At 41.5% G+C, this 15202-nt stretch overlaps 1 protein-coding gene across 1 annotated transcript in view; it reads right to left on the bottom strand.

Annotated features, from left to right (window-relative positions):
* The window catches only part of ncoa1 (nuclear receptor coactivator 1), a 56871-nt gene that overhangs the window by 26678 nt on the left and 14991 nt on the right, over window positions 1-15202 (bottom strand). Inside the window, exons 2-3 of the mRNA XM_071544347.1 lie at window positions 6737-6842; window positions 489-655 (exon numbers count right to left, since the gene is read on the bottom strand). Coding sequence (XP_071400448.1) covers window positions 489-655; window positions 6737-6825 — 256 coding nt within the window. The 5' untranslated portion in view covers window positions 6826-6842. The remainder of the gene's footprint in view (window positions 1-488; window positions 656-6736; window positions 6843-15202) is intronic.

Raw genomic sequence — 15202 nt, 5'->3', positions numbered from 1 at the left:
ATTTTTTCAAAATCGTTCAGCCCTACGCTTGACCATCACAATTTCACAAGCTCTCCATCCAAATTATATTATTTACACTTTGTATTATTTACACTTTTTATTTACATTCTAACAAGCCAATGCCGTCGCTAGAAAGATTTGTAGCTCAGAAATAAACATAATTCTGCACAGTCAGACTTTGTTGTCACTGAACTTTTATTTATTACATCGTATCGTGGTTGTATTGAATCATGAACCCCATATCGCATATTGAATCGTATTGTGAGATCAGCATATCGTCCCATCCCTAGTGTTCATATGTGTCTGACTGATGGCAGGGTGTCATAGAAAAGGTAAGGAAAGGTGTGCAACGAGATATGATGCTATCACAACAAGCTGCCAGTCTGTGGAGAGAGATTAATCATGTTGGTACGCTTCTCACAACTCAGCCCAGCGTGTGTGCTTGTGTGTGTGTGTGTGTGTGTGTGTGTGTGTGCGTGTTCCCTCACCCTGCTCACGGCGTTTGATCTGCTGGATCTGGTCCACGGTGCTCTTGAGGATGTGGCACTTGTCTGGCTTGACGTTGAGACTGGCAATGTCGCCCATGTTGGACGACAGCAGCTCAGCCAGCTCCTCGATGTAGCGGCACTCCAGCTCCCGCCTCCGCTTCTCCACGCTGCACACACACACACACACACACACACACACATCATGAGAGTATGCTTCACATAACAGCGGAAGCAATAGCACAACATATGGAATGGAAGTAAATAAAAACCAAATAAGATAAAAATACAAAATAGTTGTTTTGAGAAATAGAATCATCTCTGGTTTTGAGATACAGGGTGATACATATTTTTCCCCCCAAAAAATAGATTTATATATGAAATGTTTTGCAATAAAACTTTCCATATAAGTCAGATGGACATAGACACACATCACAATTGGAATAAAACCGAATCAAAATTTCATTGTCACTATTCTCAACGTACAATATTACAACATGGACTTTCATTTTCTCACATGTGAAAACCCACGGGAATTCAAAGCACATGTGTTTTTTGGACACATGCTGGTATATGAATATGTGAAGATTTTTTTTTTACATTGTATTCTGACATCATATGCCAGTTTTTACTTAAGATGTGAACATTTCAGTTTTTTTTTTTTTTTCAACTTAACATTTTTTTTCGCTTTTTCACCTGTTGTTGCACATGGGAAATTGTAGAAATTTCACATGTTCACCACAGGCTGTAAAAAAAAAAAACATAAGATGTTCACATATGAAACTCAACAAGTGTCCAATTCACATGTGGGTTTTCACATGTGACTTTTTTTTAAACGGTGGTATTATCCTGTAGCAAATCAATCCAACTAGCAACGCGTGAGAGGGGAGGAGAAAGAGGGGATGGAGAAAAGTGGGGAACGGAGGAGAGACCGGAGGATGTGCCCGGACAGGACGGACGTTAATAATTCATGTCTTACAGGAGATCCTGCCGAGAGAAAGAACGACAGAGCAAGGAAGGGAAATTGCTGATGGCGAGGCAGTGAGAGGAGATGTGGAGATAGAGAGAGAAAGAGGTGGAGAAAGAGTGGTGTTGACTGTGCTGGTGGTTTATTGTTCTTTTAGCCGGTAGGGATTTTTTTGTCAAGATAAGAACCACGTCATTCTCTCTCCTCCTCTGATCTTTTTGAAAGGTGCTATATGTATCATTTTAACATCAATAAATTGAATTAATAATTAGTTGAGTCATTGTCAAATGATATACAGTATTGTTGCAAATCCACCTCTGCTATCATGGATATGGTGCGGTTAGTTTGATATTGCAGAATTTATTAATACAACACTGGTTGTCTATGGGAAGCCCTTCACCTGAATTGATTCTAATGAGACATTTTGATCAGAATCCACACAAGGACCCATGAATGTTTTCTTATTATTACTATATATTTAAAAGCATATAGGGTCCCATGTTCTAAATGCTGTTTCAGAGGCTTTCCCACCCTGACAAAAATACAACAACACTGAATATAAACACTGAAAATTTGGCATGAAAATTGTCAAATTTAATGGTATTGAATATCAGCACAAAATCTGTTACTAGCAGCTTCAAATCAAAAAGCTATATTGTTGTAACCCTCATGCACATAGCAATACATTATTATTTAATTTCATTGTTTCAGTGGAGAGTTTTAGTGTTCCATAATAGTCTAAATGCTGTTTCAGAGGCTTTTCCACCCTGACAAGAATACAATTCTGGGGGAAACACTCATGGATTTGATACGTCACACTCGATATTATACAGCATATATGACTGATATTTACAGTGAATTTATATGGACTATACAATGTATCTCTTTAGTATTTTGATACATGACTTGATTATTGATATTGATTATAGAGTCAAAAGCTGAAATTCCATCCCTAATATTTCCATTCCTCTTTATTAGGCAAATTGAATGTTAACAAAGAAGACTTGTGTGTGCTGTAATGAACTGAAATCACTTGTAACAGCATGGGATCATACACACAAATACACAACTTCATGTCACTTCTTCTGTTTTTTTTAATTCTTAAATTCACCCCCAACATCTGCCTTGAGGTTTGCTCAAGGCAGATGCTGTTGTTGACATTGTTGTTTACATTCTAGCAATGCCATAGAAAGATCTGTGGCTCAGAAATAAACATAATGCTGCACAGGCAGACTTTGTTGTCGTTGAGCTTTTATTTATTACATCGTATTGTGGTTGTATTGAATCGTGAACCCCATATCGCAAATCAAATGGAATCATGTGATAAGCATATTGCCCCATCACTAGCATCTGTACTTCTGCTCACTGGAGTGACACCTTTATTTTGTGTTTTGTGTTGTATATTGTTGTTTTTTATGGCATTTTAAAATGTATGCATGGTTGTATGTAAGTGTATGGTTGTATTTTGTAAATGCGGATGTATGAGTATGAATGTATGGGTGCATGTGTGTATATAGATATGTGTAGTTTTACATCTTTATGAGGTACAATCATGTATAGATATATTTCTATTTTCTATTTCTAAATCCTGCTTCTATTCAGTTGTTAACTGTGAGCATGAATACTAATATACTCAAACTCAAAAGTGAAACCTGCTTCTCTATGAAACAACAGGGAGACACAAGATACAAGTATCAATATCAGGATTTGGGGAATCATTTCTGAATTGGAATTTGTGTACTGATTTTTTCATCCTGCCCTACTGAATACTTGTAATTTGTTTTTGTAATGTGCAGGCAGCCATGAAAACAGTCAAATATAAAGATATTGAATATTGGCACAAAATAACTATTGACATCTTGAATCCAAAACTATCGGTACCAGCCTTCTAAAGCCTGTATCAGCCTAAGTCTTGTCCATACACACTCAATCTTGTGCCTAACCTTCTTCTCTCGAGTTCCAGAAAGAGTAAAGACTCAATTTTCAGACCAACAACTAACGGCAAGGCATGTGGTAAACTTGAAAAAGACGTGTGTGTGTGTGTGTATGTGAGTGAGTGAGTGAGTGTGTGTGTGTGTGTGGGAGACGACAACAGCAAAAGTAGGTCAGCGCACTGGCCAGCCAGAACACACAGGCGTGGTGATGGAGTGAGGGAGGGAGGGAGAGAGAGAGAGAGAGAGGGAGAAAGACAGAGAGCGAGGGACAGTGTGTGTGTGTGTGTGTGTGTGAATGCGCAGGTCAGTGGCTGCGTTCGGTTGCTGTAGGAACTGCTAGCTGGGCTGTTACATCAGCTTACATCAGCTCTTAGGCCTGGAGGAGGAGACCCCACTGTACACACACACACACACACACACACACACACACACACGTTTGTATTGCTATACTTGTGAAGACCAACATCGACTACACTAACCCCTGACCTTCACCTTCAAAACCACATGCCTAACCTTAATCCTTACACTAACCTGATTCTAATATTAACCTTAAACCCAAGTCCTAATCCTAAACTAACCTTAACTCTAACCTAAACCTAATTCGGGAACGCTTTATTTTCCGGGTACGCACTTTTCTAATGATTTCCTAGAAAAGGAACTGTTCGTTTCATAGGAAGTTTCCTGGAAAGAACCATGAAATTATGTTCTAACTATGGGGAGTTCAGTGGGAGTTTGTAGTTGGTAAGCTCCTCCAATTTCTTCTGTTGTTTCCAAGAATTCTATGAATAATGACTTCTGATAATTGACCTCTACCTATTATTTTTCCAGTAAATAGTTTATAATTTTGCAGTTCTTCCCAGGAAACTCTTTTCGAAATTGGCAGTGTCATATCGACTCACCAGACTGCTTACATTTTCTATATCAGTGGTTCTCAACGTGGGGCCCGGGGACCACCAAGGGGTCCTTGAGGGGGTCCCCAGCAACTCGATGAAGTGTTAAAATTCAGCATAATTTAATTCACAAGCAGTTAACACAATTAGAGAATGTAGAAGAAAAAACTATAGTTTCTCTGTTATCTCTCTACCTACAACGCGAATAGTCATGGAATTCTGGACAAAATCATATCTGACAATAAAAATATTCTCAGATTTGGGTCCGAGAGACAAAATCTCATCGAATGGGGGTCCGTGGCTCTAATGTGGACTAAATTAGGGGTCCATTGTGTGAAAAAGGTTGAGAATCACTGGTCTATATACCTGCTACATCATCTCATGGTTCTTTCCAGGAAACAACAGTAGAACTTGGAGGTACTTACCAACTACCATTGAACTCTTTCTCTATTTTCCCTACAATCAGTGCATCATTTCATGGTTCTTTCCAGGAAACTTCCTAAGAAATTAAAAGTTCCTTTCTAGGAAATTGTGGACCCGGAAAATAAAGCGTTACCCCAAATTCTAACCCCAAGTCCTAAAGAAGTGTGTACCAGGTGGATTTTCTTCATCTCTCTGTCCTTAAGGGAACAGTTTGGTCCCCCTATAGAAATACAAGAACACACACACACACACACACACACACACTCAAACAAGCCAGGCTTCACAAGGCCACTCAACACCTTCGACACACAAGTGACTGATATCCGTTTGTGAATGCCCGAGCTAGACCACCAGCGGCTCGCCTTGTGTTCTGTAGTGGCGATAAGTGGCCGTTTAAAGAAGTGCTTGTGAAGGGCGACGGGGGGCCAGAAGTGAGGAGAGCTGCTGAACTTCCAGAGCGGATCCGAGTCCGTGAGTCCCCGACTACCGGGAGTTATCAGCCCGAGGCCGGGTTTCGTTTACATGGTTCAAAATAACGCGATTTCTCGAATAACCCGGTTGACGCGGATTGAGTTAATAGTCGGTCTACTGCTTGTCCACGTCACTGCACTGCACCGGACCATGTGGTTTTCTTTGTAACATCCGGGTTACTGCGACTGGTGACCTTTGACACACAAAAGAAATGTGACTAAGTGTTTACACGCTTTAATGAATGGAAAGATTGAGGAGAATTCAAGGTGTGTCAACTGGGTTATGCTTACTCTGATTATGGCCTTACCCCGATTAGCAATCAGATAAAGGCGTTTACAACTGTAATAGTTGAGTTAAGATCTAATTATTAGTATGCATGTAAACGTAAATGTACTCCATGTTGCGGAAGCACAAAATGACCATAATATAACTGCGGGGGTTGAGAGAGAGCTGTTGATCAAAACCGATGACTCAGCGATTACTTGGTACTGAGAGGTGCTGAGATTTCTGGCTTTCAAAACTCACTTTCTGACTCATAGATTACTTAAACTTACTACAGCAATAACTGCATAACCACCACACTGCGGTATCTGAAGGCTTATGGCAGCGTTGGCAAAGTTACCACCATGACAGCTTTTTTTGTTTTACTCTTCGTTTTCCCCTTTTTTGCAGCCAAAAAATGTTACTTAAGATGAACTTTACCTGATTGACAGTTAAAGTAATAAGTATAATGGTGCACCATCTTTCTTTCTGCAGGGTTCCTACACATTTTTAATTAAAAAATTCCATACTTTTTCCAGACCTTGATTTGTTTTGAAGATTTTGTCTGGTGTTCAATATGATTTATGCAGATAGACATCTCGCCCCTGCTAACTAGGTCATATCACTGTATAGATGAAGATTGTTCTTCACAGAGACAAATAGATGAGATGATTGGCAGGGTTCCTACACGTTTTCCATTTTAAAATTCCATATTTTTCCCAGACCCTATGTTCTCGACTGGATTTGATTTTGGTCGGTATTTGATATAACGCATGCTGACAGCGGCTGGGTAATAAGAGCGTCCCTCTATCTGAACATTATTCTGCACATCAACAAAAACTGTGGACTCAAAGTGGCTCTACAACAACATAAAAGCTAGAATTATGTGTGTATCGGACCTGAACCGCAACATTTTCCATACTTTTCCAGACATTTTTTTTCAAATTCCCAAACTATTCAAGACCTGGAAATGATCAAATTCATTTTTAATACTTTTCCAGACTTTCCAGACCTGAGTAGGAACCCTGTTTCTGCCACACTCTGCTGAGGCTCCATTACAAATTGCACGATCAGTGAGTTAGCAATGTACTTCATTTGCTCTTTGGAAAGAAGAGCAGTTGATAAGACTCGGCCCAAGTAGATACGACAGGGGTCAATCAACAACTTCACGATCATAACCGCTGACTTCTACCTCTCACCCTCTCCTGCTGTCACGGCCCCCGCTGACGTCATCCTCCGTCACCTCACTTCACCTCGTCACTGAACAGTCACTCGCAAACAAAAAAAGCATGCTCGGGTCTTTACCTTTGCCCTGATGTGTCGCATGGTGAGCCCTTCCTCTTGCGTGACTCTGGCATGGCAGGGTCCAGGGGGCTTTCCCCTACTGCACTCATCTTCAGCTTCAACTCACCTGTGGGGGGGGGGAGGGGAGAGATCAGAAAGGTCAGAAACAAAATTTCAATAAATACGATATCAGCCACAAGTGAATCCATCAACTTCGCCATTCATTCTGAGCCATAAATGGGTGGCTGGTGGCCCCTGGTTGTCTTTATTTAAAACAACCAGGAATCTTTCAAGTGATTCTTTAGCTACCTTTGGTGAAGTCCAAGAACTAGGTGAAACTGGAAAGCAGAGTTTGGTTCACCAGACAAGTATCAGTGTTAGGGCATGTTCGCACAAACCATGTGTGGAGCGGTTAATTTGAACTCTTGAGCATTTGTACCTTTAGTTCGATTTGTTTATACAGGTGAAAACAATGGCATTAAAACTTGGGTGGCACCAAATAACTGCACCGATGCACCTGGAAATTCAAGTCTCGGTCCTCTTCTAAGAGAACTGTTGTGTGGGTCATTAGGAGTGAGAACGTAATCCTACCAACTACAGGAAACAACGCCAAAACGCAGGGTTTCATGGGTATAAGGAGACGGAAGTTGACATCTGATAGCCAGTATTTCCTCATGCTTGGATAGCCTAGCATAACAAAATGAAGCGAGGGCAAAACGCAGTCTGGACTGATGCTCATATTCAGCTATTTCTTCATGTGTTCTTAACTGTATGAACACCAGAGAAGGTCAATTACAGCAAAGAGCGCAGACAAGTCCATCATGCTTTGCTAAAGCTACAGGGACTGGAATTAGATTTGTTTTGACTCCCCACATGCCAAAATCTCTAACCTGGTTGGATGACAGGTCACCAAAACTCTGTCCAATAAACAAGCTACTTGTGAGTCTATGTGACCTTTGTTTACAAGCCTTAGTTCACTTGTGATTGAGCAGTGTGAACATAAACCAACTAAATACAAAAAAAGCCACAAAGTAAATTTTTCCACTATGGTTCAGATGAAAGAAAACAATCTAGGTGTGATCTTACTCTAATTTGGATGGTTTTACTCAAAATTTGAAATGCTGCACTGACTAAATTCTGCTATGTTTATTACCAGATTGTTTTACCAGAGAACCAAACCAGTAATGGTACACATGTCCCCACAAATCATGCAGAGTTGTGGGGCAATAAGTAGATAATATTTTACATCACGTTTCTTGATTATATGCAGCAGGGAAATGGGGAAGAGGTGGAGGTCAGCAATGAGCAATGACACACATCATTCCCTGAAGTTTTGTCAAAATCCGATCAGTGGTGTCCGAGATAATATGCGTGACGCACGTATAGTCCCTCCCCAATGGTTCTTCAGACTCCTCTAAGGCCGTCCGAAGCCCCTTGAAAAGGAAAAAAAAAAACCCCAGGAATTTCCCTGTTTTCAAACTTTAAACAGGGCAATGCAATTGCGAGTACCGTCTCTTCTAACAAGAGCCCTACAGTTGGAGTGAGCCCATGAAAACAGCAGTGGCACTTTATCTACAGGGAATTCCCGCAGCTGTAGAAACAAGAGAGGCTTTGGAGCAGACTCAATTATGGTTGAGAAATGTGACAGTACACCACACTGTACTCATCAGCTGTCAGTGTTAATTTTCAGGCCATTTTTTTTTAATTTAGTCATAGTCTTTGGATGAAAATGTTCTTTACATTTAGTGCGATTTTAGTCATGTCATATTGACCCAATTTACTCTACTCATGGATTAAAACTGAATATACTCCTTTTGAGTGTAGATTAGAAAAATTAGCACCACTGCATTCGTGTAGATCAGTGATTCTCAACCATTTTCATATGAAGGACCCCTAATTTTGTCCACATTAGAGCCACGGACCCCTGTTTGATGAATTTTTTTCTCTCAGACCCAAATCTGAGAATACTTTTATTATTAGATATGATTTTGTCAAGTATTCCATGTATAGTAGGTAGAGAGATGACAGTGAAACTCTGATCAAAACATTCTTCTCCATACTCTAATTGTGTTAACTTCTTGTAAATTAAATAATGGTGAAGTTGAACAATTTATCAGTTTGCTGGGGACCCCCTGGAACCCCCTCAAGGACCCCTGGTGGTCCCGGACCCCACGTTGAGAACCACTGGTGTAGATTATACATGCAACATTTCGACATTTCTCAATCCATCTAGCCATCCGTTTAGCAGTGAGACAGACAGAGAACTGAAAGGGACCGCTCGTCTATTTCTGGACACTAAACAATCCTTTAACCGCTCAGCAACACACATTAGCCATAAGATGAAGCTTCCTAGCAAGGTGTGAGAATTGGTAACATGGATGTCATTTACACCCCATTTACATCTGTATTAAATTGGAATGTACAGCCTATATCTTTCACTTATTTACACTCCACACCAGTGGAGGCGCATGAAGATTAAAGAGGCAACCGTAACCAAGGGAAACGGGAAACGGGAAACGGCGGTAACGGAAACTCAAAAGAGAACAACAACAACGGCAGCGGTGAAAGAGCAAAAAGACGGCTAAGGGAATATGAGGATTTAGAAGCCGTTGTATTAGGCTATATCTTGGAAGGAAAAGAAGAAAAAGATAATCCGTTCATCCACTAAATCAAGCCAAGAGACAAGACGGAGAGTTGACACAAGCATTTGTGTTAATAATAAAACAATCCTAATGGAAAGCTAATACAAGTATTAGAATCTCCCACATTTTTAAATGGACTACAAACCATGACAATGCAATGATGTATTTCATTTTCTGATGTGAACAATGCATTGCATCAGCATTCACAATATGTTTGCAAAGTGCTCATGATGCTTCATGCACTTACAATACAATGGGGGGCAATTGCACTGATACTGACATTTAATGCAGCAAGCCCAGTATCTCATATTTGTTCAGGTGCTATAGTCTCTCACCTGAGTATCCTGAATGCCAGCTTAGTGTATCACAGCATCCAAAATGAATATGAAACAAAAATGACTTGGGTGGCTCTTAATCTACCTGGATGGGCCGTCCAAAATATTGAAATTATACGGGAACCACTGAAGCTGATACATGCACTTCAACCCAGCTGACGGGAAAAGCATTCACATTTTTTTTTATTTGCCACGTTTTAAAAGTTCGCTTGACAGTTGAATGGAAACCTAGCTAATGTCTCTAACCTTCCTCCTCTGTTTTCTCTCAACGGATTCACGACCGTCGCTCCCTATCTGCAACGTCTACAGACTCCCTCGCTCCCCGCGTCGGGCGGGTAGCCATGGCAACAGAGAACGCTGCCTCCTCTGCTGTGTGTGAGGCAACCCTACAGGCTGAGGGAGACCAATAGGAGGGACTGGAAGCACACTACGAATAGAACAGAGTCACAGTAGTAGAGTATCTGCAGGTTTCAGAAAGCTGAGTTTTAGACTTTTAATGCTAACCTGGAATTGAATTTAAGACCAATTTATAAACCAAAATTAAAGAAGCAAACCTGTTCGGACTGAACATAGCTAATCAAAGTTATGAAACCATATGAGCAGAATGAGCAGAATAAGAAAAGGGACACCAGGAAAGGAATCGTTTAGGGACATGAAGACAAACTCTGTTTAGTAAAGCAGATAGAATGTATACTGTACTACAAAAACTGTTAAAAAGTGCAAAGAAACCTATAGTTTGACTGGTGCCTAAAACAGTTTAGTAATTGAAGACATTTTCAGGACCCATGGATATCCTGAGTAGGAATCAGATGTACACTAGGCCCTTTAAACCAGTGATTCTCAACCTTTTTCATATCAAGGACCCCTAATTTATTCCACATTTGGACCCCCATTTGATGAGATGTTGTCTCTCCGACCCAAATCTGAGAATATTTCTATTGTCGGATATGATTTTGTCCAGAATTCCATGACTATCTGTACTGTAGGTAGAGAGATAACAGTGAAACTATGATCAAAATAGTCATTTCTAAAATGACAAAATAATGAAGTTGAACAATTCATCAATTTGCTGGAATTTCCTCAAGAACCCCTGGTGCTCCCGGACCCCACGTTGAGAACCACCGCTTTAAACCGCATCCACGCTGTAGTATCTGCACACTAGACATGTGTAAAGCAGCGGATGTACACACACACACACACACACACACACTTAAAAATCCGTGGGCAGCCGGAGAAAACAAGCTGCCATTGTCACGGGCGCTGGAGCTCGCCGCAAGGCCACGCTTGCTCACAGGGATGCTAATCCTTCCTGACCGGGCCTCGTTTACATTTCACCTCAAATCACCCCCCCCCCCCCCCCCCCTCTCCTCTTCTGCCCTCCCGGCCGCTGCGAAAACAAACGGCGCTTTAAAAAAAAAAAGAAAAAAAAAAAAGATCCCTCCGCAACTGGCCCGAGAAGGGAGAACACCGTCTAACACGTCATTAGAGCATCAACGAAAATAGCAAATAGCCCTAATTTCTGAGAGAGACCGGCAGGCTCTTTTTTTATAGCCCCCCGCCCCCCCCCCACACACACACACACAGGAGGCAGACGCGCATGATATCGACCCAACTTAGCCCCAATTATGCCGCTCCGCCAATCGAGTCGAGTTTATTAATAGGAGGCCCGACGGATTTGTCGCAAAGTGCTTTGCGGGAAAACAAAAGGACGGATTAAAAGAAAGATAAAAATAAGAATCGTAAAAAAAAAAAAACGAGACGGAACGAGTGCGTCGCACGCTCCCAGAAACGGGGCCAGGGCTTGTGTGTGTGTGTGTGTGTGTGTGTGTGAGTGGATATAGGAGTGCTAGGCAATGCCAAGGCAGTCTACAGAAGAACAAAAGGACACAGTGCAGCTAGGAATGAAGGTAGGCTGTGCTGAATTAATCAGTTAATCAGTCTATTTAAAGTAATAATCAGGGACATTGTCATACAAATACATGCCAACTTTTCTACTCTTTATCTGATTGATATGACACAACAATGACTCCACCTATATCCAGTTCATGAAATCTTTTCTATTTTCTGTTCCAAACAGCCTGGTAGCTCTTTCCTGGGAAAAATCCTCTTGCGCATTTGAAGTGATGCATTTTACGTTTCCGGTTTGTTTGGAAGAAGCAGAAGAAGAAGAGCTGGGTAGTTAGCATGAGCAGTGGATAGCCGCCATGACTGAACAGACAAAGAAGAGAGAAACTCAGACTGCATCAACAGAAAATCCAAGGAAAAAAAGACACACTGTGGCAGTAGGGTGTGAAGTTTTTGACCACACTCGGTTGCTCTTGCGGCTATTCAGGCCGTGACATTTCAGTTGCAACAAGTGCATTAGTTATATCATAGCAGAACCTTCTGGAAATAGACACACAGAATTGGCACTGATGTCAAACGGCTTCACACAGCCTTAGCACCACCTTAGCGTTCTCGTTCTGCATCTCAGACCTCCCCATGACCCTGAATAGCAATAAGCGGGTATGTAAACTGAATGAATGAATGAGTCATGCTCATATTGAACTGTTGAATTCACTAGCACACAGGTTCTTAACGTGGGGTCCGGGGACCACCAGGGGTCCTTGAGGGGGTTCCAGGGGGTCCCCAGCGAATTGATAAATTGTTAAACTTCACCATTGTTTCATTTACAAGAAGTTAACACGATGAGAGAATGTAGAAGAATGACTGTTTTGATCATAGTTTCTCTGTTATCTCTCTACCTACAATACAGATAGTGATGGAATTCTGGACAAAATCATATCTAACAATAAAAATATTCTCAGATTTGGGTCCGAGAGACAAAATCTCATCAAATGGGGGGTCTGTGGCTCTAATGTGGACTAGATTAGGGGTCCTTGATATGAAAAAGGTTGAGAATCACGGCACTAGCAAACTGTGGCCAATTCTGGACACTCTCTGATTTGGGTTCTGTCTTTTTTGGGGCAAATTTTTTTTTTGGCGAGTTCTTCATTGTGTCATATAGTTGCTAGCCAATGTACCGGGTGGTCATTTCGGATCCTGGCCCAGCAACATGTATAAGCTCATACACAGAGATATGGGCAGGAATTATGTACAGGTCGTGCGCATGGACGCAGATCAGAATTGTATAAGCCGGGCAGATGTACAGGCTAGTGCTCAGTGTAGCGGAACTTCTCAACTGTCTGAGGCATTGTGTGCTGTATAGTCATGCCATCATTGATTAAAATCATTAGCGTTGAACGTGATGAGTGTGTGTGTGTGTGTGTGTGTGTCGAACTGTTGGACAGTCCTTGTATAACCCCATGTGTTTTGATCTTGCGTTCAACTGGCCAGGCCTTACAAATACTCGGCGTACAAAACATCAGGAACATCTGCTCCTTCCATGAATTTGGCTGACCGGTGGGGTCCAGGTGAAAGATTAAGTGTCCTCCACGTTTTGTACACTGACTATACACAAATTAGTGTGTGTCAAAGTCTAATATTTGAAACAGCACATGGCTTCCAGTAATAAAAATCTTGATTATCTGAATTTGATTCATACATGACTAATAATCAAGATTGAGCAGATGATCTACATCCCAAATAGGCCATTAGGTTAAGTCAGGCATAGCATACACTAAACAGTGAAAGGTAAAGTGGGATAAATGGGTGACCTAAGCAAATATGAGTGTAGTATGATCCTAGGTGCCAAGTAGGACACTTTGTAGGTTGTATTCCCTAAAAAGTGTGTTTCCCTGGTGGTGTGTCCTTGTTTTGTCTTCGTGTGTGTTGTTGTTTTGCTAGGCAGTGGTTCTCAACATGGGGTCCGGGGACCACCAGGGGTCCGTGAGGGGGTTCCAGGGGGTCCCCAGCGAATTGCTGAATTGTTAATCTTCACCATTATTTCATCTACAATAAGTGAACACAATTAGAGAATGTAGAAGAATGACTGTTTTGATCATAGTTTCACTGTTATCTCTCTACCTACAATACAGATAGTGATGGAATTCTGGGCAAAATCATAGCTAATAATAAAAATATTCTCAGATTTGGGTCTGAGAGACAAAATCTCATCAAATGGGGGTCTGTGGCTCTAATGTGGACTAAATACGGGTCCTTGAAATGAAACAGGTTGAGAATCACTGGCATAAGGAAATTATCTTGGGGGAAATGCATTTGTCAAGTAGACAAATGTACAGCCTAACAACTTAATATGATCATAAGCAAACATGACCTCCGGCAACTAGGTTTGTCACTTTCACTAGGCTAGTGTCATTCTTTCACATGAAACCCTCTCAAAACATTCCTTTACCGTTTGAAAAAGCCAGCTTTCGGGGAAACAATCCACCAAAATGATTTGGTTCTTTTCTCCGCTGGTGTGAAATCAAGACGAAGACACCGCCAGGGAAACTCTTTTTTCTTTTTTTTAGGGGAAACAAAGTTTGGCACGCGGCTGCCATCAGCAACAGGCCTTGTAGTGAAAACAGCTCGTTGATGAGACAGGTCAATGGAGAATGGCACAAACCTGGCGAGCTAACTGGTTGGGCCGCAAACAAGCATATTAAAGCACAGAACAATAGTGCCGTGTAGAGCAGCATCTTGCTCCCTTGGGCTTATTTTAAGGGGCATTTATAAAATTTTTGGGGACAATTTTGTTAAAGCTGTTAAGTGGCTAATAAACACCATATGTGTAGAGCAAGTCATATTTGGACGACATCACACTGAAATCATTGGAGCACACGAGCGGAGTTGCTTTCAGACACTTCGAAATTTCTGCTTCTAAGTTTGCGTACTGTCCATGGCGGTGAAAATACCAAAAAAAAAAAAATCTTTTTCTGAGCGGAGGGTCAAACAAGAGTGACGCGGAGAGTCTGCGGAGGATCAGCCGAAGCAGCAGGGGGAAAGCAACGACAAATGGCAGACTTTGTGGCTAGATTTCACAGTGTACATAAATATTCATAAAGTATCCTCTACGGTCAAAAGTGTAAAGAGGGCAGCATTTTGCAACTGGAACAGGCCGATAAAAACTGGCAAAAACAGACAGATATGAAATGGGAGTTTTCTGTAGAACTGTAGAATTTTCTGATGGTGGGACAACTGAAGTGTAAAGTGGTGGAACGGGTTTAGAATCTACCCACAATTTTGCATGTAATTAGCATGTAAACGAGATATAAAGGAATTGGCGAGTCATGTAAACATCTTAAACTCTGATTTATTAGCCATAATCGCATTATCCGTGTGCATTTAAACGTACTGCCTCCTGTTTCCATGGCCTGTGTCCTGCACTCTCTGAAGCACATAGACCCTGGCAAAGAAGCTGGAGCTCTGGTCTAGCACTTGCTACGGTTAACTCTGTCACTGTCAACACACATCCTGCTTTCTTGGGACAGCAGATAATAAGCTGATGGACGGTGAGAGGCAACAGTATTCCATTAAGATGACACATTTCATCCTGCCTTCCGTCTTCCATATCTGTCTCCTGGTCTACGATGGATGCGTCCAAAGGCTGCGTTGCACATTCTAACCTC

Source organism: Centroberyx affinis, unplaced genomic scaffold, assembly GCF_046629955.1.
Source record: "Centroberyx affinis isolate AG114_WGS23_722 - 3 ecotype Tasmania unplaced genomic scaffold, CSIRO-AGI_Caff_v1 ptg004541l_1, whole genome shotgun sequence".
Classification (NCBI taxonomy): Eukaryota; Metazoa; Chordata; class Actinopteri; order Beryciformes; family Berycidae; genus Centroberyx; species Centroberyx affinis.
The sequence above is the reverse complement of the archived record's forward strand: the minus strand, read 5'-3'. Positions and strand labels throughout refer to the sequence as shown.